Source organism: Anolis sagrei, chromosome 1 (genome assembly GCF_037176765.1).
Source record: "Anolis sagrei isolate rAnoSag1 chromosome 1, rAnoSag1.mat, whole genome shotgun sequence".
Lineage (NCBI taxonomy): Eukaryota > Metazoa > Chordata > Lepidosauria > Squamata > Dactyloidae > Anolis > Anolis sagrei.
In genome coordinates this window covers 37,101,806-37,125,980 of record NC_090021.1, presented here as the reverse complement: position 1 = coordinate 37,125,980, position 24,175 = coordinate 37,101,806, and the positions used below count along the sequence as shown (strand labels likewise).

Here is a 24,175-nt window from a genome sequence, read left to right as displayed (position 1 = left end):
TACTCAAGAATTTTAACTGGTTAACCAAGTTATGAGTAAACTGGATTTTTTTACCTGACACAACTCCCCCGGCTTTGGCCCTGCCTACTACCTGCCACAGCTCAAGGCGATGACAACATGGGAGTTGTAAGTTGTACAAAATTTTTAACCTTTGCCAAAAAATGTGGATGCTTCACCAAACTACAGTATCCAGGATTCCATAGCATTGAGCAATGGTAGTTAAAGTGGCATCAAACTGTACTAATTCTACAGTGCAGGTGTACACTTTGTGTATATATCATGTACTTGTCAGAACTTGGCTTATGCACTTTTATCTAGGAAAACTCTTACCAGAACTGGCCTTAGAACAAGTATTTCAAGTCTGAGCAGACAAACTATTTTCCGTTGTTCGATAGGATATTTTAGAAATACTAACTGGCCAGTGCAGTTGGGGGAAGGGGCCAGTTTGATTCTGCTGAATTCAGTCTCATTTCCCCAAAGTCTATATTAAGTTCCTCTTCAGAAGCTCAGCAGTACAATTATTCCTTTCGTTCATGACTGCCTTTGGGGAATTAAGATTAAAGTCTCTGGCTAGGTATAAACCAAAGATAGGAGAAAAACTCTATCAGAGTTCAAAGAAGTTACAGATATGAATTTATTTAAGCTCGCTTTCATCAATGGAAATAAAGATGGCTGTAAAAGTGTATTCAGATCAATGTATTTTATAAAAATGATATGGCTGGGGTTTGTTTTTTTTTTGTTCTCTTACATTCTGGCAAAATTTTGAAAGAATACTCATTTTCTCAATGACTGTGAAATTATAGTCCTTTTCATTATCCTCCTTGACTGAAAATAAGAAAACTGCCATTTTTATATTGAAACAGAACAATATAAGTCATTCGATCCTAGTTAACAATGCAATCTAATGTTTACAAAGAACTCAGTCATACGGGATGTTAGGAAAGTAATACAACTGTATCTTGATCTCTTTTTATAGTGCATTTTCCTAAAAATGGCACTGAGAATAAACAACACCATATTTTTACCAAGTTGATAAAGTATAAAAAAATCCATGTTATGTGTAAACTAAGTTTACCAGTAGTAATTATATGGAAAACACTTGTAATAGAAAAAAATCAGAGCATTAATAAACATTTCATCAGTGATTTTGATTCTTTATAAAGGTATTATAAACAGACAGATTTATTGCAAAAATATACATTTTTTAAAGTGATGTACAAATTATGTCTTGAAATTGAGAAAGCTTTTGAAGCAACATCTTTGTGTGATAGTGCACTTGTTCATTATGATAATATACAGAACAGAAGAAAATACAGTGAATCAATGTGTGGATGTGTTATATACATTGCTGTCAAAACCTGAAGTAATAATGTGCAATCAAATCATAGTGCTATTTATTCCTGAGTAATAAGGCTGGAACCAAAGTTCCCCAGAAGACAACAATAACAAAAAGACCGCTGCCGTGCTTATTTCCTGTGCCCAATTTTTTTCTATTCCTGGTAACTTTCTATTATTTGTGATAAGGGGAATGTTCCAGTTTCTGATTACTATGTACAAAAGGTGTGCGTATTGTGACAATAACAATGCTCCAAGCCCTCAAGATCATCTCATTCTGTACATTATTCAGTACAATACTGTTGAATGCAAAATATGAAAAATCCATTGGAAAGACAACACAGTTGCCACAAAAAGGCATTTAGAATATACAAAAATGCAATTTCCATTGGAAGGCAGCTCCATCACCAGCTTATCTTGTACACGAGGTCACCAACTTGAATCGTTCCTGTTTTATCAACTCCAAAGTACCACCCAAAGAGAGGATGTGACTTGTATATATGCTGCTCAGAAGGATCACATAGGCGGTAACTGTAGAGAAAGTTAAATTGCAGTAAGTCACTTAAACAGTAGTCCAATATGCTTATTTTCAAAGAGCCACTTAAGAAAGTATATTTATTGTAAGGAACTGGTGTATCATCAATGTAACTGAAAACTAGCACAAACATAGTTAAATAATAATAGATTAAAACCCCATCTAAAATTGATTCATTAAGGCCAGTGGTTCTCAACCTGTGGGTCCCCAGGTATTTTGGCCTACAACTCTCAGAAATCCCAGCCAGTTTACCAGCTGTTAGGATTTCTAGGAGTTGAAGGCCAAAACCTCTGGGGACCCACAGGTTGAGAACCACTGATTCAGGCTGTAGTCAGGTCCATTGCTGGAGGTCCATTACGTTTCAAACATTGCCAACTATAAATCTGGCATTTTCAGTGCTATTATTCATCTTCAGGGAAGGCCTGTTTCCACAGTAAAGTTTTTACTTGATTCTTGAACAATAACAGGGAGGGAGTCATTCTGACTTCTTTAGGAAGGCAGTTCCAGAGCTGCGGGGCTACCACCAAAAAGGCCCTGTCTTTTGTTCCCATCAATCATACTTGTATACAGTGTTTGTAATCATTTATGAGGGTTCTTTGAAACATTTCCTCACTTTAAAAACTCTATTAAGAATTTTAAAAAACAAATTACATCATTTTTCTACATTGTCGCCTTCCTTTAAAATGTATTTTCACAGTGTCGTATCAACCTTTTAATGCCATCGACAACAAAAAAGTTTTGGTTGAGCCCATAGCCACTGATGCACTGCAACTTTGACATCATTATCCCATGAAAATCTTCTCCTCCTTAAAGCTTCTTTAAGTGGCCTCAAAAGGTAGAAATCAGATGGCGCAAAATCCAGGAGACATTATAGATGACTTTGCAAGAGATAACTTTATCCTTATACTGAGTGCACACACAAATATGAATTTGTGTTTCTGGCACAGCTTCTGCCCACAAAAAGTGTAAGACAGTATGCTGTTTCTCTTTACTGTAATGTATAAGTTCCACAGCTATCTTCACACGGCATGAGAACTCTTAATCTAAACTGCAAGATCAGCCAGCTTGCCAGACAGACTAGTCACATGGCACTCTCAGATACAACCAATTACTAATTCTCCCACTCTCACCATTCCCAGCAAAAACATAGAAGTGCAGAAACCTTTTGAATACCCCTCATAGAGGTTGAGAATCACTTATACAAAATGCTTTACTTTTCTTAAAAGTCTAGCACATAGGAAAACCATCTAAAACAGTAATCCCTCAGCTACTTTCTGCATCTGAATTAGGTAAAGAAACCCTTACCTTATGATAGCTAATGGGATCATCAGATATTCAAACAGTCAAATTTGCTGGAAGACAGAACTCTCCCTGGTCCACCTCCTTCATTCTTTATGTAATTCAAAAATCCCTAGAGATGTTCTACTATAAAAGATTTGAGGTGGCTTTTCTACCCATGTCTAGAGTACACCCAACGCTCCATTTGAGAACCAAGAGTTTGTTCCTACCCTACTTCAGGATAGTGTATCAGCTGTCACCTGTTTGCAACAGATGGTGACATGGGGCTAACTGGAGCCTCAGTAAGTAAGCTAGAGGAATTTGTCTCTATCTGTTTGTGGACATTCACCTGCAGATATCCCATCACCATGTGGCCATTAGTGTTGTTTATTTTTCTCTTAATTTGAAGGTAGTTTATCTGTTAGAAGAATTCGTGTACTGTTGTCCAGGTTGGGGCCTAGATCATTTTCATGGCTTTTTACATGGGTTTTGCTCCACACATTTATAGAGTGAATCTAGGAATTCACTTCTGAACTCCTTCTGTTCTCTCTCCTTCTCACTGCAAGGAAAGCCATTATCTTGTCTCTTGTTTTGACGAAGACTTCTGCCTGGGATTTCCCCAAATAATCTACACCCTTTCAGTGAACATATAGATAAAAAATGACTTTGTATCTAAATTCCCATTCTTTGGACATAGTTGTTGGCTTACTGCCAAGCTCTGCATGAGAAACAGAGAAAATTCAATCTACCACCAAAATTGGTTACTTAGCTAATTTGCTGACTCACTATCTCAATGTTTTCTGGAGTTAGAAAGTTAGAGAATTTTCTGTTCTGTGTATAGCAACCCCAGCAAATACAGGTATACTTGCCAACGTTGTGAAAGTCGAGACCAAAATCTTTTGCACATGCAGAATTTTAACTTGTATTGCAATGCTTCTAATCGGTGAGTAGTTTTGAGTCTCCGTATGGAGAGAAAAAGCGGGATATAAATAGACATAATAATAATAATAATAATAATAATAATAATAATAATTTATCATTCAGGAATAAAGCATATTCCCTTTTTATCCTGATAAGCGTGCTTCTCCTTCACTTCCTGACAAATAAAATACACAGAGATTTTCATTCTAGAAAAACAGATATGTAGCCATGACTATGTGTAAAATATTTTAAAAGCTACAGAACATCACAAGAACTTTACACTGTTCAACAGAGAAAAAGTTTCGGACCTGAAAATAGTTGTTCTTTTATGATTTTGGGGTACTGAAAATGAAAATGACATTTAAAAATGTATATTGGCTCTAGTTTTTATGATATAAGCAATCACGTGATCATGTATGGTTGAAAAAATGCATGCTGCGACTTACACTATGGAAGATTCTAGAATACTCTAGAAAGTTTGATGACATAGTATTGGTACCGTGTGCAAAAGCCAGAAAGCCCTATATAAGGCCAGACTTTTGAACGGTGAGGGTCAGTCAGTTGAAGACTGAGACAGTATTGTTAAACATCGTTTTACATTGTTCTTTTTACTGTAGTTATGCCTCGCACCTGTGTAAATAAGGCACTATGGAAAAAAGATATCAAGGTAAATGGACTCCGTCAATGCTGTCAGACTACTGCTGGAGCATTGTAAGAGACAACCCTTTTCTTGAATACAAAAGAAAAGCCAAAGAGAAGCAAACAGGATATAAACTAAAGTCACAATTAAAGCGACATTTAAACTTTCAGACTTTTCAACTGCATTAGGCCTACTAATATAGTTTCTTGCTGCACAAACATAAGCAATAGACTAATTAAATAAATATTTCTCATGTATAAACTATTGGCAATATAATTTGACTAAAACTTTGTAAATATTCATGGTTTATATACATGCAGTAAGGTTAGGCGCATTATCATAATATTAACGAATTACCTATTGTGGAGAAAATTGAAATAGCTGTTGCATAAAAACCAGAGCCAATTAACACATTTAATTATTATATTTGAATTCAGCATGTTAAACTTATTAAGAAACAACACATTTCGTTTCCGTAACTGAGAAAAACTGAAAATTTGTAGAACAGTGATATTTGTTACCTTTTCAAGGTTTCAAGAGGCTCTTTTCTGTCCATAACTCCTGTATCTGGATCAATAGTAGTAAAAATACACCTAAAAAGATAATGCAGGATGAAATAATATTAACTTCAAATACTTTTTAAATATGTATAGCTTCAAATTCAATCCAAGTTGCTTACCTGGGGCAGGCCATTGCCCCTTTCATTTCTACATCTCCAATTACAATCTCATCCCAAGTATCCTAAAGAAATAGATGAAAAAATTGTATTCAGACTATTTCATTTTTGGCATTGCACAATTCTACAACATAGAAACCTTGAGCGAGTTTGCATTCAAAGATCAAAGAATCTTACTGCATCAGCAATGGGACCACTGTACCACAAGATAGATAGAAGGTGGAATAGCAATTACTTGAATGGCTCAATTCATGGCTGTATTAGAAAGATATTAATCTGTAATATCTAAAATGGTTTGAAAATATTTAAAGAGGAAAAATGGGCTTCAGTTAGTATACTGAACTCTCATACTAGCTTCCATATACAAAAATAAGAGTAAGACTGTTGAAACAAAAGTTTCCACAGGATGTTATTGCATGCAGCTACTATGTGCTTGGGTGTTCATACAGTGTTTCCCAAATGTTAGTGTTCGATCTAAGGTGACACCAAGATATTTAGGACAGGAACAGTGTTCGAGCTCTTGGCCTTCCTAGGTAACTTTCAATTTCCTGTTGGCTTCACGATTACATATGTGAAAAGCACACACTTGTGTCCTGGCAGGGTTAAGCTTCAGGTGGTTATCTTTGCAGCTGTTGGAGAGATCTTTAAGGGCATTAGTAAGTTGGTTATTGACTGTTTCAAAGTCTTTTGCTTGTGTTGTTAGGCCAAAGTCATCAGCATATATAAAGCTCTTTGTGAGTGGTGGCTGTGGCTGATCATTAGTAAAGATGTTAAACAAGATAGGCGCAATAAACCCCTAAACGACTCCGGCCCTGTTTACCTCTCCGAACGTATTCTCCCCTACGAACCATCAAGATTACTAAGATCATCTGGAGAGGCCCTGCTCTCGGTCCACCAGCCGCGCAAGCGCGGCTGGTGGGGACGAGGGACAGGGCCTTCTCGGTGGTGGCCCCACGACTCTGGAACTCTCTCCCTCTGGAGGCCAGAACCGCCCCATCCATCCTAACATTTAGGAAACAGGTGAAGATGTGGCTGTGGAGTCAGGCCTTCGAGGAATGAGACAACACCATAGGACTCTGGATGGAAGTGGATATAGATCCATCTTATTAGGACGACTGACCACTGTAGTTTTATATTTAGTGTTTTTAAAGTTGTTTTGTAATTTGTGATATATGATATTTTAATGAATGTATATGTTTTTATGGCTGTAAACCGGGCTGAGTCCCTCAACGAGGTTGAGAAGCTCGGTATACAAAACTGTGAAATAAATAGTAATAAATAAATAATAACACTGCCTTGAGGTAAACCATTATTTTGCCTCCTCCATCTACTTTTCCTGCCTTGAAACTCCACATAGAAGCTGCAGTTTTCTAGGAGAGTCTGGATAGTAAAGATAAAGGTCATGTGGCCAGCATGACTGCATGGATCGCCGTTACCTTCCCACAGAAGCAGTACCTATTGATCTACTCACATTTGCATGTTTTCGAACTGCTAGGCTGGCAGAAGTTGGACCTAGCAGTGGAAACTCACCGCGCTCCCTGGATTCAAACCGCTGATCTTTTGGTTCAGCAGTTCAGCGGTTTAAACCGCTGCAGCCCAATAGTTTTTGTAAATTCATAGTCCCAGATAATATGGTAAACTTTATGCAGCATTTTTCTATGTTGCAGCAAGTCATAGGCTGCCATAAGGTCCACAAAAACTGTTCCTGTAATGCAATCTTTCACATAGCCGTCCTCAATACACTCAGTCAGATTAAGAATTTCAGTTGTACACTTTTTTCCTGGTCTGAAACCTGTTTGTTGTACAATAAGCTGAAGTTCAGTAACAGGTCCTAATTGATTTAAAAGCATTCTCTCACATACTTTATATAGATGACATAAGAGAGAGAATGGTCGATAGTTCCTGGCATTGGAGGCATCTTTACATTTTTTTTTAAACTGTAAAAATTGAATGATACATTTTAGGAAAATTGGTTCAGCAGTAATATTATGTACTCAAATGACAATCAAATAAGGAACCATTCTTTCTGTCATTTACATAAATTATACAATGAGATGTTCAAATGTTAATAAATAAACCTGTCACTCCCATGAAATAGCTCAGTTACTGTTAATGTTTTTTGAAATGTTATAAATTACCTCCTCATGAGGACCACAACCTGTGACCAAAATATTTGGCCTGAAGTTACGTATCTGAACTTTCTTATCCAGTCGGGAATTTAGGTCTTCTAAAGAAGCTTCAGAGAGGACCATAACTGGGCCAAGGTCAGGATAGGCAATCTAGAACATACATTCAGTGGGGTGAGTACTGTAAAACCATCTAAAGAAAATACATCAAAATCAAGAATGACAAACCAGTAGCCTAGATTGAACTGAAGCTGTCAGAATACCCAGGTATGTCCTTTAGCTATCCAACACATCAAATTCTAATTAGGAGATACTAAAATATTTGATAACAGGTAATGGGCAGGAAATATCAATCTGTAGGTGCACACAGGAAGATCCAACAGTGAAACAACTACCTTACTGAAAGTAGAAAGAGTTACTTGTCTCTTCTCACCCAGTTTTTACTCCATTTCCTAAGTGTTTCCCTTCTTGTTAATTCCAAAAGGAAGAAAATAAACTATGGCTAGAATCCCATTGAGGCACCATGCTGCTTGGATACAGCTGCGCTAGTAGCTGCTCTGCCCCAGTGGGGTGAAAATGAAGTTCCTAGTGCAGCCAGTCATTTCACGACCAGACACGCAGCCTTCTCTTTCATTTTCATTTTGTAGATGGAAACAGGTGGGCTCAAGGCTATTGCAAACATTTTGTAATTATCTGTGCAGCTGTGGCAACTAGTGTAACTAATCTGTCATATATTTGCCTATATCATCTAAAGGCATCAGATCCCATCTGATCTTGGAAGCTAAGCATAGCAGCTTTGCTTAGAGACCACCAATGAATAGCAGGCACTGTAGGCTATTTTTCAGTGGGGGTGGGGGAGAGTATTGGCAAAGCCACCTGAGTATTCCTGGCCAAAGAAAACCCTACAAAATTAATAGGTTCACCATGACTCAACAGGACAATTGACAGCACGTACACACATACAAAAATGTATAGATTCATGATGTAAGTTCATGTCCAAGAACATGGTAGTGCTTTAGATAATGCAGATTCACAGCATGTCACCTGAATTCTTTTCTGTATTCTAAAAACCTCAGTATCCCAACCCTAAATAAACAATGCCCCTTTCTTCAGACTCACAAAGAGAACTTGAGTTTAGATCTCTCTCTCGTCAAGAGTGGACTTCTACATCTATTCTGTTAGTCACGCAGGCTGAAAATATTATTTCTGACCAAAATACCTAATTAACTGTGCCTGCTGCATGCCATTTAAAGTGACCGCTATCAAAAATGTTAGAATTTTCCATTTCCAGTGCTGGAAAGCCTGAGTTCTTCAGTACCACCAAGCATGACTTTGGGAAGAAAAATAAAGGAGGCATGTATCGACAAAGGGATAAGTATACTTATAGTCCTGCATTGTATTTACTGAGGGGACCTTTACAAGTATATCACATATTTATGCATTTCATCCAAGTGAAATAATAGAGTATTAATTTAGCAAAAGCAATTGTTCATCAAACATGGAGAAATTCATTTTCAGAAATTTCTGAAAGCTAGATTTAAACATATTTCATGTATTTTAACTGTACTACAGCACTTTAATGTAAACCTACATATACAGCACAAACTCCTAAAAATCCTTTGTACATGGATAATAAACATAAAATTGGTTACATACATCACTCCAAAGGTAACATAACAAATCAGCAAGAAAAAAACATTGTTCCAAAAATCTTTGAGTGACACAAGATGTATATTAATACAAAGTTGTTTTCTGACCTTATCACTTGGTCGAAAAGGATCCACTAAATCTTTTGACTTCCTTGGAGTCATATTTGGTTCAAAGTGGACCAAACGATATGATTCTGATTTCAGGAATGCGTTGATCCATTGAGCTGCCTCTTCACCACAATCTCTGCCTTGGATATCAGTGCCAAAGATTCTGAAAAAAAAATTGACAGAGGCATTTATTGTAATCTCTGCTAGCTCCTAAAATTATAATATAAAATGACCGAGAAAAATAGTTTAAATTACATCAAAATATTACTTATTTAAAAAACATTTTGAGTTAATAGCACAAATTCTCTACATACTGTGTTTATGTTTATGAGAACGAATTATAAGCTACTGAGTAAATATCACAACACTAAAAGACTTGTTTCATCTGAAGTAGCACTGGACGAAGAACTCCTTTAGATGTTACATTTGTAAGTGAATGCCCAACTCTATTTTGTTGTTCTTTATTCCTGGTTGACACAATGTAGAGTTATATTGATTTTTTTTGAACCATTACATCATACTGATAAATCAAGGTTAAACTGTGGTCTACTAAAACTGCTAGATCTTTTTCACATGGACTCTTGCCAAGCCACATGTCACCTCTCCTATATTTCTTCCAAAGTGAGAACCTGCTGCCTATGTGGATGGGGTGAGGGGGCAGAATAGAAGTGCTTTTGATGATGATTTAACATTATCAAATGATAATGCATTTGTTACCTGCCTCTCTTAACAGTGTGAGGCAGCGTACAATACAGTCAAAACATATCAACATACTTTTTAACCTTTTGCCCCACAGTACTTTGGACCTGGCCTGTGCAAGTATTTTGCATTAGACAAACCTCCCACTGAGTCAAATTGTCTTTCTTCATGCAAACTGAAAATCTACCCCTTATGCACTTGCATAAGTTTAAAAACCCAAAAAAGCATGCCAATTTATCCACAGGTCAAAGCAAGTATTGTAATAATCATCATCATCATCATCATCATCTTTATTTTTAACTTTCCCTTTCTCCTGGAAGGGACTCAGGGCAACTTCCAAAGGCGAAAATGGGAAACATTCAATCCCATATTTAATAACACAATAAAACATTAAATCAGACAGTTAAAATAAGCAAATTAAACACTTTGGCTAAAACATATTGTACCTTAACTCTTACTACAAAAAGCGCAATTTCCTTCTCTAAGAAAACTGGTGAAAGGCAAAAACCTAGTCTTGCCCCAGGAAAATCTAAAATAGGCACAACCTGCTTCCTTTCTGGGCAAGGAAGCTGACCCCAAGGTGTCATTGGTGTTCTCCTCTCTGCAGAATGACCTTCAATTTATCCAAAGGGCATATCAAACTCCATGATTTTGGCCCCCAAAACCTGCCCTTGTATAAACAATACTCCAAGTTATGAGCCAATCTGGATAAAGACCACAGCAGAAGGGAAAAGGTTGATGTCTCCCTGCACACATACAAACACAAGGTTATCTGATTGTATCTAGCAAACCTCCAATGTGTTGCTGTTCTATATTGGTCAGAAAGGAGAAGCACTGCCATACAACCTGGCACAGAAGTTAAAAAGTAAAGAAGAAAAGGCTACAGGATGATCTTCCAAGAGCTGCAGTTTCCTATCCGTGACACAGTGTATTGTTTTTTAGCTCTTGATATAAACCGCTCTGAGTCCCTTTGGGGAGATGGGGCAGGATACAAATAAAAATTACTGTTGTTGTTATTATTATTGTTGTTATTATTAGCCCATCCTTTTCATCGGTTATGTTACTGAATATGAATTTGCTTCACTCGAATCCTCTTGCTAGCATTGCCAAAGGCAGCCAAGGAAGTTAAAACAGATGGTTATTGTTTCCATTAATACTATCAGCATATAACTTGTTTCATTGCAATATGAGAAGGAAAAATGTAAACACTGGTTGGCAGTACCTGCAATTATGCACAGAGTTTTTGATTGACAGAGTGGCAGGAATATGAAGATCTTCCATTTCTGGAGCACTCAGATGTAAACAACCATTTTCATTGGTGATCGAAATCAAAACCAGCCGAGGCTCCTGCCGAGCTGTCACCATGTGACCATCTTCCTTTATTACAAGCCAACACCTGAATTTTTAAAAAAAGATCAGATGTCAGTGAATGTTTTTGAAATGAACTGATCTTTATAGAACTTAACAATGACAAAGACAATGTCCAGCAAATCAGAAGACCTAAACAATCAAGTTACAATACAAAACAGTAACTATTACATTCAAAAACTAGAGGACTCCTGTAGAGGGCTCCTGTAGACTTAACAGGCACATTAGGTATCTCGAGATCATTCTGAATGAAATGAACAATCTTGATAACTTTTCCTTCTTTTACATTGCTAAATAAACTGGCCCCATCCACTAAGATATACCAGAATTATAGAATGTTATTTATTTATTTATTTATTTATTTATTTGCAGTATTTATATTCCGCCCTTCTCACCCCGCAGGGGACTCAGGGCGGATTACAGTTTACACATATATGGCAAACATTCAATGCCAATTTGACATACCATGTATACAGACATACACAGAGGCTATTTAACTTTTTCTGGCCGCCAGGGGAGCTGTCACTTTCATCGTCCATCTGCGACACGGATGAAGTACTTCTGCATTCCCTGCATGCTTTTGCTGGAGTGCTTTGCTGAAGTCTTTTTATGGCCTCATAAATTAGTTAATTTAGCCTCCCCACACAAGGTGGTACCTAATTTTCCTACTTGACAGATGCAACTGTCTTTCGGGTTGCAAAGGTCGACAATTGGTTGGAAGCCCACTCCAACCCGGGCTGGCTTCGAACTCATGATCTTTTGGTCAGAGTGATCCTAATGCAGCTGACACTCAGCCAGCTGCGCCACAATCCCGGTGTTATTGTGTCTTACTGCAGAATTGTAACCCTAAAATAAACCCAATGCTAGGTTTTATTGGCAAGATTTAGAGGCATTTTGCCATTATCACCTACTGAGAGGGTGTGACTTACCCAGTGGAATTCCATGGCCAAGTGGGAGTTCAAATACTGTTCTCTTGGAACCCTAGGACAGTAATGGATGGGCTGTGTGTGTATGTGTGTATGCGCGTGCATGCGCTGGCTCTCACCACACACACACACACACACACATATAGTGGTGAGAGCCAGCATAGTGCAGTGCTTTGAGTATTGCACTAGGGCCCTAGGAGACAAAGATTTATATTCTCTCTTTAACCATAGAAATCTACTGGGTAAGCCACACTCTCTCAGCCTCAGAGAAAGAAAATGCAACCCTCTCCCCAAATCTGGCCAAGAAAAATCCATGATAAGATCCCCTTAGGGTCAGCATAAATTGGAAATAACTCGAAGACACACAATAGCAGCAGGAAATGCTCATATTGCGACCATCTTTTCCAACATCTCAGGATGTTCCATGTGGAGCGGACCTAGTGTTATGGATCAGACATTGGACAGCTATTTTATCTTTCCCTTCCCAGAGAATTTTCCTTTTAATGAATAAAGATTATAGCAAAAAAAAAAAAAAAGAGGATTACAAAATGGTAAAATTCAGTGAACTTATTAGTAAAAAGCCTAATCTGGAAATGTTGTCTCATGATAAACAATTGAGTTTCAGTCTATCTCCCTATCATAGGTAGTGTGATAGGCAGATACAATAGATGCAAGGGCGGGAAAGGGTTTTCCAGTTTCATAGGTGCCTGAAACAGCACTTGAATTTCTGCTGCAGCAATTACCTTGGGACGCTTACTGTTATGATATTATCTGCCAACTCCAGTTTATGAAAGATCTTTCAAAAAGAGGAGGGAGAAACATGCTTATAGCAGCAACTTTAGAGAAAGATTGGGGAACCCGTGGCTTTCCCCACAGTGTTTCCCCATTATCCCTCTGTGTTGAAAATAATAGCTAAGGCTTGAGGAAATCATAGAGTGCACCTATACTGTAGCATTAATTCAGTTTGACACAACTTTAACTGCCATGGCAGTTAAATCATGGGAGCTGCAAGTCTGCAAACTCTTTAGCGTTCCCTACCAAAGACATACAGTGCCTCACCAAATGACAACTCCTATGAGTCTATAGCATTTAGACATCACAGTTAAAATGAAATAAATCATTTTTTTTTCTACAGTGTAGATGAATACCTAGTCCAACAACCTTTGCCACACTTTCCCTAACACTAGCATGTTAATTAGAAAAGTATTTTTCTGGAATAGAGTTCACAGTCTGGAAAATGAAAAACAAAGAAGGTCTTGGCAGCCCCTAAAGTTGCATGTAACAGTTGCAGATATGTAACAGGAAAGGAGAAAGTTCAGTGATAATGAGATAGCAATATTCTAAAGGCTAAAGAAGAGCAGTAAAAGGAGGAAAAGCTAGTGTACTATTCAATCCCACAAACTATTTATTCAATAGGCACAAAAAGGGAGGAAAATACCACAAACTTTTTGCCTGGCCAGCATTCAGTGAACTTTAACCTAATTTCATAATCCATTTTCTAGAAAAAGAGTGGATTATAAAATCATTTAGGAATGCAGACACATTTGCTCCACAATAAGAGACTTCTGTCAAATCACCTCCTGTCAAATCAGCACTTTTAATCCTTGTACCCACCTTTTGGCCCAGCCCAGTTTTATTGTGTTTTAATGTACTGTGCCTGTTGTTTACTTTGCTTTATTTTGTTTTAATTGTTTGATTTGCTTGATTGTACTGTTATGTTGTGTTGTTGAGGCCTCGGCCTGTGTAAGCCGCATCAAATCCTTTGGGAGATGCTAGCGGGGTACAAATAAAGTTTAATAATAATAATAATAATAGCCACATACCTGTGAATAAAACCTTGTTACTCCCAGTTCCATGAAATGGCAAAAAATATACCTTTCTATCCGTATTTATTCCACAAAAATGTTAAGAAGGGAAAAATGTAATAGCTGCACAATGCCTTTTGGTTAATGGCACTGGAAGCAATTTGTCTGAAAGTATCCGCTGTCTCTACTAAAGCAGCTATAACTCTCCACATGTGTCCCAAGATGTAACACTTGCTTCAAGTTACTTTCATAAGATTGAAGTCAAAGTCTTTCGTCTCATTGACAAAGTATGGCATCAAACATTTTACATACCACAAGCCTGCGCAGAGTTTCTTGGGACAGTAGCTGCATTTATGCTGTAGAATTAATGCAGTTTGACACAGTCATTATATCCCCCATTTCACGACATTCTGAGTAAACCAAAGTGTGTCTACTAAGAGGTAAATCCCAAGTTAACAAGGGGTGCATTTACACTGTGGAATTACTGTTGTTTGATACCATTTTAACTGTGATTTATTTTATTTATCATGTCTGAAGCAAATTGAGGGAACAATTATAATGTATTTAAAAACACAAAGTTTAAAACTTGACATGATACTAAATATCCTTTAACCAGAAGCTGGCCACTTGGAGTACCTCTGATATCGCTGTAAGAAGGTCATCCACTGTGAATGTGGCTGCATTGTAGTAAGTAGTCTGTGGTTTGCTGTTCTCCACACTCACATGTAGTTGACTCCACTTTGTAACCCCCTTTCTTAAGGTTAGCTCCGCATCTTGTGGTGCCAGAGCGCAGTCTGTTCAGTACCTTCTCGGTCTTCCAGTCTTGTGTGTACCCAGGGGGGAGACTTTCATTCGGTATCAGCCATGGGTTGAGGTTCCGGGTTTTAGCCTGCCACTTTTAGACGCTTGCTTGCTGAGGTGTTCCTTCCTCTGTAGATCTTTAAAAGCTGTTTCTTGATTTAAGGCATTGGCATGCTGGTTGATATCTCTAATAGAGGATGGGCCGGAGATGTCAACACCTTGGTCCTTTCATTATTGGTTGCTACTTCCCAAAGGATGTCAGGTGGTGCAATACTGACTAAACTGTATAATTTCTGCAGTGGTGTGGAGCGTAGACATCCTGTAATAATGTGGCATGTCTCATTAAGAGCCACATCCACTGTTTTAACGTGGTGAGTTGTATTCCACACCGGGCCTGCGTACTCAGCAGCAGAGTAGCAAAGCGCAATGCTTTGGGAGTTGTAGTCTGGTGAGGTACCAGCATTCTTTGGCAGAGAAGGCTAAAGACCTTGTCAAATTACAACTCCCTTTATTTATTTCATTGTTTTACCCCATCCCCACCTTTTCCCCTTGGGCATACTCTTTGTACAATAAACTACAGAAATTATATTTCAAATATCAGTCTTAATCTCAATTTTTCCACCACATCCTAATACATTCTCTAAGTAGTTCCTAAATGAATCCCATATACTCTAATGATTATAACATTTCCTATTGTATCTATATTATTCAGTTTACAATTTGTTATTTCCTCATTGAACATATTACCTATAGAATTCTACCAATTTGTCAGAGTCCACTTTGTTTTTATCTTTCCAACCCCTCACCAAAACCATTGGAGCACACACTATTAATTGGCCAACCCACCCTTTCCTTTTGCACAATACAAACTCATGGTCTCCTTGCACATCACACATTTCTATTAGCTATTATTCTTTGAAGATTTCACATTCTATTCATTTCTCTTTCAATCAACTCCCTTCAGTCCTCACATTTCTAGCTCTGTAGCTGTGCCTTTGTAGAGTGATCTGGCATGGGCCAACTTGGGCCCGCCCTCCAGGTGTTTTGGACTTTAACTCCCACAATTCCTAATTCACAGACCCACTAAGAAAATCCAACAAATGCTATATTCAGCAAAGGACAAGAGGGATCCTCTCACCTCTGCAGGAGTCTAGTATGTCCAATGAAGCTGTGGACAAGTCTACATTGGGACCACCAAAGGCAGCATTGCCCAAACACGAATCAAGGAACATGAAAGGCATTGCAGACTACTTCAACCAGAGAAGTCATAGCAGAACACTTGATGGACACAGCATGTTATTTGAGAACACAGAAATGGTGGACCACTCTAACAACCACCATGACAGACTATACAGAGAGGCCACTGAAATCCACAAGCTGTGGACAATTTCAACAGAAAGGAGGAAAACATGAATATGTAAAAAAATCTGGCTACTGGTATTAAAAATTGTAAAATCAGGTCAATAAATAAAGAGCAACACTCAAAAAACAGGAGAATTCCATACAAGAAACAATCAGGGCCAGCTAATACTTCCCAAGAAAAGGATTCCCTCTAACTTACTTACTTAGATGATCCCTTGTTGTCCAAATAAGATTGTCCTCCAAGACTGGTGTCCTGGCGGTGGGTACGTAGGTGTCTGTGGACCCTATTCTTGACCTGCATGTTCTCCCACAGTGAAGGCATCTGTTTCCAGGTGGAAGGCGGTCCCACTCGGGGTTGGCTTGATGAGACTTCCTCTTGGCACGTTTCTCCCTTTCGCCCTCCATTTGTGCTTCTTCAAATTCTACAGCACTGCTGGTCACAGCTGATTCCCTCAGTCAGGAATCAGCCAGGCTTTGAAGCTGCCAGGCTATTCAATGCTAATCAAGGTGGCCAATTGCAACATCCACATGTGCCTCAAACAAACAAGAGTTCTTTCTCCCACCCTAGACGTTCCACAGGTATATACTTTACTTTCTTAGGCGATCCCTCGTTGTCTGAGTAGGATAGTCTTCTAGGATCAGTATTCTGGTGGGTCCGTAGGTGGCTGTGGAGCCCTATTCTTGATCTGCATCTTCTTCCGCAGTGAGGACATTGGTTTCCAGGTGGAAGGCGGTCTCAGTTGGGGTTGGCTTGACGTGCCTTCCTCTTGGCACGTTTCTCTCTTTCACCCTCCATTCGTGCCTCTTCAAATTCTACAGTACTGCTGATCACAGCTGATTCCCTTAGTCAGGAATCAGCCAGGCTTTGAAGCTGCCAGGCTATTCAATGCTAATCAAGGTGGCCAATTGCAACATTCACACTTGCCTCAAACAAACAAGAGTTCTTTCTCCCACCCACAGGTATATAAACCCTACTTGTCTAGTTTCCAACAGACCTCACAACCTTTGAGGATGCTTACCATAGATGGGAGCGAAATGTCAGGAGAGAATCATAGAGTGTCCAACCCCCTGCCAAGAAGCAGGAATATTGCATTCAAAGCACCCCTGACAGATGGCCATCCAGCCTCTGTTCAAAAGCCTCCAAAGAAGGAGCCTCCACCACACTCCGGGGCAGAGAGTTCCACTGCTAAACAGCTCGTACAGTCAGGAAGTTCTTCCTAATGTTCAGATGGACTCTCCTGTCTTTTAGTTTGCCTTTGAAGACTGTTCGGAAACTTCAATTAGTCCAGCGGGAGGCAGCCAGAGTACTCACCAGAGCATCATACAGGGAGCATACCACCCCTCTGCTATGTCAGCTCCACTGGCTGCCGATCAAATTCCGAGCACAATTCAAAGTGCTGGTTTTGACCTACAAAACCCTATATGGTTCCGGCCCAGTGTATCTGTCCAAACGGATCTCCCTCTACGTCCCACCTCGGAGTTTAAGATCTTCTGGGGAGGCCCTGCTCTCGGCCCCGCCTCTATCACAAGTGAGATTGGTGGGGATGAAGAGCAGGGCCTTCTCAGTGGTGGCCCCTCACCTATGGATTCACTCCCCAGGGAAATTAGATCAGCGACATCCCTCCTTTCCTTTAGAAGGAAATTAAAAACATGGATTTGGGACCAGGCGTTTGGGCAATCTGGCAGATAAATAAAGGACTACGACGGCGGATAGGAATAGACGATGTGGAATGAAGTATGGACCCTGAGTTGGCGAACGCTGAGCATGAGATTGGTTTATTGATAGTGATATATATTGATTGTTTTAATTGTTGTAACTGTTTAACCGCTGTTTTTATACGTTTTTGTATTATTGTGTAGGCATCGAATTGTGCCTGTTTGTAAGCCGCCCCGAGGGGGTTGAGAAGGGCGGGGTAGAAGTACACGAAATAATAAATAATAAATAAATAATTGTAGAATGCTTCTGGAAAATGGCCATACAGCCCAGAAAACTCACAGCAACCCAGCTGTTAGGAATTATGGGAGTTGAAGTGCAAAACACTTGGAAGGAGGCCATGCCTGTTGTACAATGGAGAACACCTGGAGGGAGGCCCGAAGTGTAAGGAGAAGGGAGGTTAGCTCACCTGTCGCGCAGGTCGCCGCTGCGGAGTCCCAGCTCGGTCACCTGGGCCCGCTCCACGGCCACCCCGCGGCAGGACTTGATGGGGTACACGAACAGGCCTGAGACGGTGCCCACGGGCCTCAGCGTGGGCCTCCGGCTAGGTGGGCCTCGCCTCCAGCGCCACCAAGCCAGGCCCAAGGCGGCCAAGGCGGCGGCAACGACAGTCAAAGGGAGAGGGCTGGAGAAGGCCATGGCGGGAGAAGAGGGACAAGCCCTGAGCCGGGAAGGCGGGAGGGTTTTATTAGGCAAGGAGGGGGCGGCGCCCACCCAGCAGGCCGGCCTCTGAAGAGGAAGGAGGGAGTCCACGCTACAAGACTCTGGGTCAGAAGAGGCCTCAGAGGTTTCTTCCCTCACATAAAGGTATGTGGACTAATTCCTCTAGTCCAGGCATGGGCCAACTTGGGCCCTCCCTCCAGGTGTTTTGGACTTCAACTCCCACAATTCCTAACAGCTTGCTCCCTTCTCCCTATGACTTCCCTTCACATATTTATACATGGCTCTCATGTCTCCTCTCAGCCTACTCTTCTTCAGGCTAAACATGCCCAGCTCTTTAAGCCACTCCTCATAGGGCTTGTTCTCCAGACAATGGATCATTTTAGTCACCCTCCTCTGGACACATTCTGGGGCAGGGGTCCCCAAACTAAGGCCCCGGGGGCCGGATACGGCCCTCCAAGGTCATTTACCCGGCCCTCACTCAGGGTCAAACTAAGTCTGAGATGACTTGAAAGCACACAACAACAACAATAACAATCCTATCTCATCAGCCAAAAGCAAGTCCCCACTTCCCATTGAAATACGAATAAGTTTATATTTGTTAGAATTGTTCTTCATTTTAATAATTGTATTGTTTTAAAGTGTTTTTTGCACTACAAATAAGATATGTGCAGTGTGCATAGAAATTCATTCATGTTTTTTCAAATTATAATCTGGCCCTCCAATAGTTTGAGGGACTGTGACCTGGCCCTCTGTTTAAAAAGTTTGAGGACCCCTGTTCTGGGGTATTGACTATCCCTCCCAATTTGTTGTCTTCAAACTTGGTGATCGTGCCTTCTAACCCTTCATCTAAACCAGTGGTTCTCACCCTGTGGGTCCCCAGATGTTTTGGCCTTCAACTCCCAGAAATCCTAACAGCTGGTAAAATGGCTGGGATTTCTGGGAGTTGTAGGCCAAAACACTTGGGGACCCACAGTGTGAGAACCACTGATCTAAGTCTATATATATATATATAAATCAGTGGTTCTCAACGTGGGGTCCCCAGATGTTTTTGGCCTACAACTCCCAGAAATCCCAGCTAGTTTACCAGTTGATAGGATTTCTGGGAGTTGTAGGCCAAAAACATCTGGGGACCCCACGTTGAGAACCACTGATATAAATGCTCTGTGCATAATGAGTACCTTAAAAACAAAAGAACCAATGAACGAAATCACATCAAATTTGGCAACAAAATATCTCACAACACAAGGAGTGACCATCACTCAAAAAATTATGATTTTGCCATTAGGGAGTTGTAGTTGCAGGGATTTATAGTTCACCTACAATCAAAGAGCATTCTGAACGGTGGAATTGAGCCAAACTTGGCACAGAGGCCTTCCACAACCAACAGAAAATACTAGCAGCGTTTGGTGGGCATTGACCTTGAGTTTGGGAGTTGTAGTTCACCTACATCCAGAGAGCACTGTGGACTCAAACAATGATGGATCTGGACCAAACTTGGCACGAATATTCCATATGCCCAAATATGCACACAGATGGAGTTTGGGGAAAATAGACCTTGACATTTGGGAGTTGTAGTTACTGGGATTTATAGTTCACCTACAATCAAAGAGCATTCTGAACCCCACCAACGACAGAATTGGGGCACACTTCCCACACAGAACCCCCATGACCAACAGAAATACTTAAGGCCATCCAGTCCAACTCCCTTCACCAGGGCAAGAAAACATAATCAAAGCCCTCCTGACAGAGAGCCATCCAGCCATAGATATAGATATATATATATGATTCACACATACACAGATAAAGTATTATAGATTTGAAATGGACTCCTAAAGATGGACAATTATATGTTGCATGCTCCAGAGTAGGCAAACCGGGCAATCCCTACATCAACACTGTCAAAGAAACATCAAGAAATACTGTTTACCCACAAGCAGAAAGACATTACATATATTAGAAACCAGTACTTTGTAATTAATTTATTTTCCATATCACCAGACTGGGCCACAGCAACGCGTGGCAGGGGACCGCTAGTCATTAATAAAAATATTGAATGTTTTGATCGAACAAGAAAGGATTCATTTTAAAGATATTTGAAAAGACATTTGAAGATTTGAACGAGAGGACATAGTTTCTTTTTAAATTGTTTATTATGCACTGTCGTTTATGTTTAATTGCACTTGATGTTTTTGCTTTATTAATGTATGGATTTTGTTTCGGCATCGAATTGTGCCGACTGTGTATACCGCCCTGAGTCGCCTTCGGGCTGAAATGGGTGGGATAGAAATAATGTAAATAAATAAATAAATAAATAAATAAATAAATAAGAGGCAGAGACGAGTAAATTATCTACTTTGGCCAAAGCCAAATCTTTGGATAATTTCTTAACAATTTCCCTTTATAAAGAAAAATAATACTTGTGAATTTTGTTTGATTTTTGTAGTATTACATTGATGTCTTTGGTTTGCAGGTTGGGAAGTCAATTTTTAATTTGCTTAGGTGTATGGAGAGGTTGGATTTGGGATATAACTTAAATCACTATCTTTACCTGTGAGTTTGTATCTGTTTCTTTTGTATGTTTTCCTTCCCTACTTTTTAATTTTATTGTAGCGCTTGCTTGTTTTGTAGATGATATTAAAACATAATAATGTAATAAAAATATTAATTTTAAGGAAGAATATCAACTTGGGAAAATAAAGGCCAGAAAGTTAACACTGATTTCCTTCCTTTCAGTACACACTTCAGAAAGTAAATAGTTTCCTGCTGTATGGGTGATCGTGAGATTAAAATGAATTGCAGGGTCCAGTGATAGATTTTTCTGACATCATAATGAGTACCTTAGCAACAGCTGAAGCAGAAACGCAATAACAATAGTCTTGTGAGCTCAGATCTGCCTTTTGCTGGCTAAGTGAAAGAGCAGCGTGTTGAACTTCTTGACATCTAAGGCTTGAGGCATTCAGAAGCAAGCCGATCTTGAGCTCCTAGAGAGTTCAGGATCCTGAGCTGGAGCCCCAGTCTTAAGATCTTGGGGGGCTTTTTTTTTTCCAAATCCTTACCTCTGGTTCTTTCAGGATTTCAGTTCATCTTGCACCATTTTAAAAAGACCACAGTTTTTGTTGAGGAGGTATTGTATGGGTATATTATTCTTGGGTTTGGGAAGATGATGTGTAGCTAGTTCAGGATGGAATTGTGTTCCTCTTGAAAGAACTGTTCACAGCTTAGAGTTCTCATTTGTCTCTTCAGAGTCAAACCCATTTGTCTCTTCAGAGTCATTTTAAGAGAATCAAGTGATAAATGCAACCTTTATCTAAATGTTAATCCTAATTATAGTACATCCATTGAATCGCTGGGAATTTGATAAATCTACAATTGTCAAATTTATTCTTCAGTTGGGACTAACAATTTGATTTAGATTTAAATTGTGGGATATGATTTGATTAGTTATGGATGATTGTGCGTCTGCAAGTTCTCTCAGAAGGGGTCATATTAACATGATTGCCCATGTCCTCAAAACTTTATTGTAATATGTTATATATTAGGTTGGCTTTGAAAATGGCTTTGAAATTTGAGTTAATTCATTATATCTGTACAAATTCATTTGGATTAAATCCAAGTCTTAAAAGAGCTGCACTATTTACCGTGTTGCTTCCAATGCCAATTCCTATCAAGCCCCCTAAAACATATTGGTACTTATGTATCTGAGGGAACAACTACTCTTATCTCAATCTGCCCACTCTGGATTGTTTCCAAAACCAATCTGGCAATCCAAGTAATGAAGAGATGGGGTGAGAAATCCTGGGGCTAGAGAACAGAACAGATAGGGATACCTGTGTTACCATCAATCAGATAATAGAATTTCCTATAAACTTTACTCACATTTTCAATTTGATGGTGGTGAGGTTTTAGAGAAAAACCTATTCTGGTTCATCTGTGGGCCAATAACTGGATCAGGGCTTCCAGTATTCTGTCCTAAAGCCATTTGCCAGTGTACCACCATCAGAAGGCAGGCAGATGAGAGGTAAAAATGTCATTCCCAAGGCAGCTTTCCCTTCATTGGTTCTTATCAAGCAAAAACCTTTTAAATCACCTAGCCAATTTAGGCCTTTATCTCTGGGTGCTTTTCTACTCTTGATATGCTATAATGTTTTTAACTTTATGGATATTCTTTTATAGTTTGGAAATAGTTTTTATGGAAATTATTAATATTTGTAAATAAAATCTTGTAGAATTCACTTGGTGTGGTGAAATCTAACAGAAGACTTGGCTCAAAAAGTTGTGGAGAAGAAATCACCATGGGAGATTGGAAAGCCTACATCAATACAGTCCTGAAAGACAAGAACATCGAAGATGTAGCTATCGTGGGACATTCAGACAATAAATGTGTTTGGGCATCTAAGCCAGGAGGCCTGCTGGCAGCCATCTCTCCTCAGGAAGTAGGACTGATCACTGGGCAGGACAGAAAAGCATTCTTGCAAACTGGAATCACCATAGCTGGGAAGAAGTGCAGTGTAATACGTGACAACCTCATGGTAGAAAAAGACGCCGTGATGGACACTCGAACAAAAGGTGGTGACAGCAGGTCCATCTGTATTGGGAAGACTCCAAAAGCTCTCATCTTCGTTATGGGCAAAAAAGGAGTCCACGGAGGAGCTCTCAATAAGAAAGTGCACGACATGATAGCGAGCATGAAAACAAAAGGCAGCTAGAACCTGGGGCTTGCTTGAGTTGCTTTTCTCCTACATCAAGCTCATAGGGGAACTATTGTTGCTTAAAAATAAAAAAGGCATTTAGCCAACTCCTCCTTGTTTGAGTTGTGAAATAAGCTAGAGTTAGCTTAAGGTAACCTTCATCAAGCTTATAGTCTCCAGATGTGTTACATTATGAAGAAGTGTTTTGTATTATGTAGTAGAACTATTGCTCACTTACTTAAGAACATGTTCCAGTGAGTTCAGGAGTTGAGAAGGAGATTGCTTCTCCTTGGATTTGTTAAGTGAATGTTATATGAAAACCTAGTTTGGAAGGGTGGCTCAAAGATATTTTAAATAAACAGCATGGTTTTTATGGGCTAGTTCATATTAATGTTTGGCAAATTCAGAATTGCCTATGGTCCTGTATTATGATTCAACGGGGAATGAAATGCCAACAAACAATGTTTTACTGTTATCGAGAAATCGTACTCCCCAAAATATGAATTATATAAAATGCTGACTACCTGGCCTTGAAGGTGTCTATGGACAACACCAGCTCTTTGGCTTAGAAATGGAGATGAGCACCACCACCACCCCCAAGAGTTGGGCACGACTAGATTTAATGTCAGGGGGAACCTTTACCTTTTCATGAAGGGTAAGAATGGCTCCATTATGTAACATAGCCAGTTACATGGTCATTTCTAATTTCCATAAAAAGTAACCTACCATGAATTTCATTGAAATATTTCTTCACACCTTGAACTCCAGGAACCAATGCCCCAAATTAACATAATCCTTTTACAAGGACATGGAACAGCTGTGGTGAGCTCAAGAGAAAATGGCAGAGAGGTCCTGACACCCTATTGATGAAACTTTTCTGT

At 39.5% G+C, this 24,175-nt stretch overlaps 2 protein-coding genes across 2 annotated transcripts; one reads left to right on the top strand and one right to left on the bottom strand.

Annotated features, from left to right (window-relative positions):
- Window positions 1-620: 620 nt before the first annotated feature.
- On the bottom strand, window positions 621-18,618 carry LOC132761401 (mitochondrial amidoxime reducing component 2-like). The gene is made up of 7 exons (XM_060754226.2): window positions 18,353-18,618; window positions 11,190-11,363; window positions 9,269-9,431; window positions 7,524-7,664; window positions 5,389-5,450; window positions 5,231-5,302; window positions 621-1,866 (listed from the first exon to the last, which is right to left on the bottom strand). The coding sequence occupies exons 1-7, from the start codon at window positions 18,580-18,582 to the stop codon at window positions 1,740-1,742; spliced, it is 969 nt and encodes a 322-aa protein (XP_060610209.2). The 5' UTR covers window positions 18,583-18,618; the 3' UTR covers window positions 621-1,739.
- Window positions 18,619-18,669: 51 nt separating this feature from the next.
- Window positions 18,670-23,949, top strand: PFN3 (profilin 3). The gene is made up of 2 exons (XM_060754228.2): window positions 18,670-18,750; window positions 22,833-23,949. Exon 2 carries the CDS (start codon window positions 22,899-22,901, stop codon window positions 23,310-23,312), a length of 414 nt encoding a protein of 137 aa, XP_060610211.1. The 5' UTR covers window positions 18,670-18,750; window positions 22,833-22,898; the 3' UTR covers window positions 23,313-23,949.
- The last annotated feature ends 226 nt before the right edge of the window (window positions 23,950-24,175 follow it).

Bases quoted from the DNA above. Each gene is read 5' to 3' on its own strand.
- LOC132761401 (XM_060754226.2), bottom strand. From the start codon at position 18,582: ATGGCCTTCTCCAGCCCTCTCCCTTTGACTGTCGTTGCCGCCGCCTTG. The intron at 9,432-11,189 runs GTACTGCCAACC...TTTTTTTTTCAG, and splicing joins AACTCTGTGCATAATTGCAG to AATCTTTGGCACTGATATCC. The intron at 7,665-9,268 runs GTCAGAAAACAA...TGTATGTTCTAG, and splicing joins CTTTTCGACCAAGTGATAAG to ATTGCCTATCCTGACCTTGG.
- PFN3 (XM_060754228.2), top strand. From the start codon at position 22,899: ATGGGAGATTGGAAAGCCTACATCAATACAGTCCTGAAAGACAAGAAC.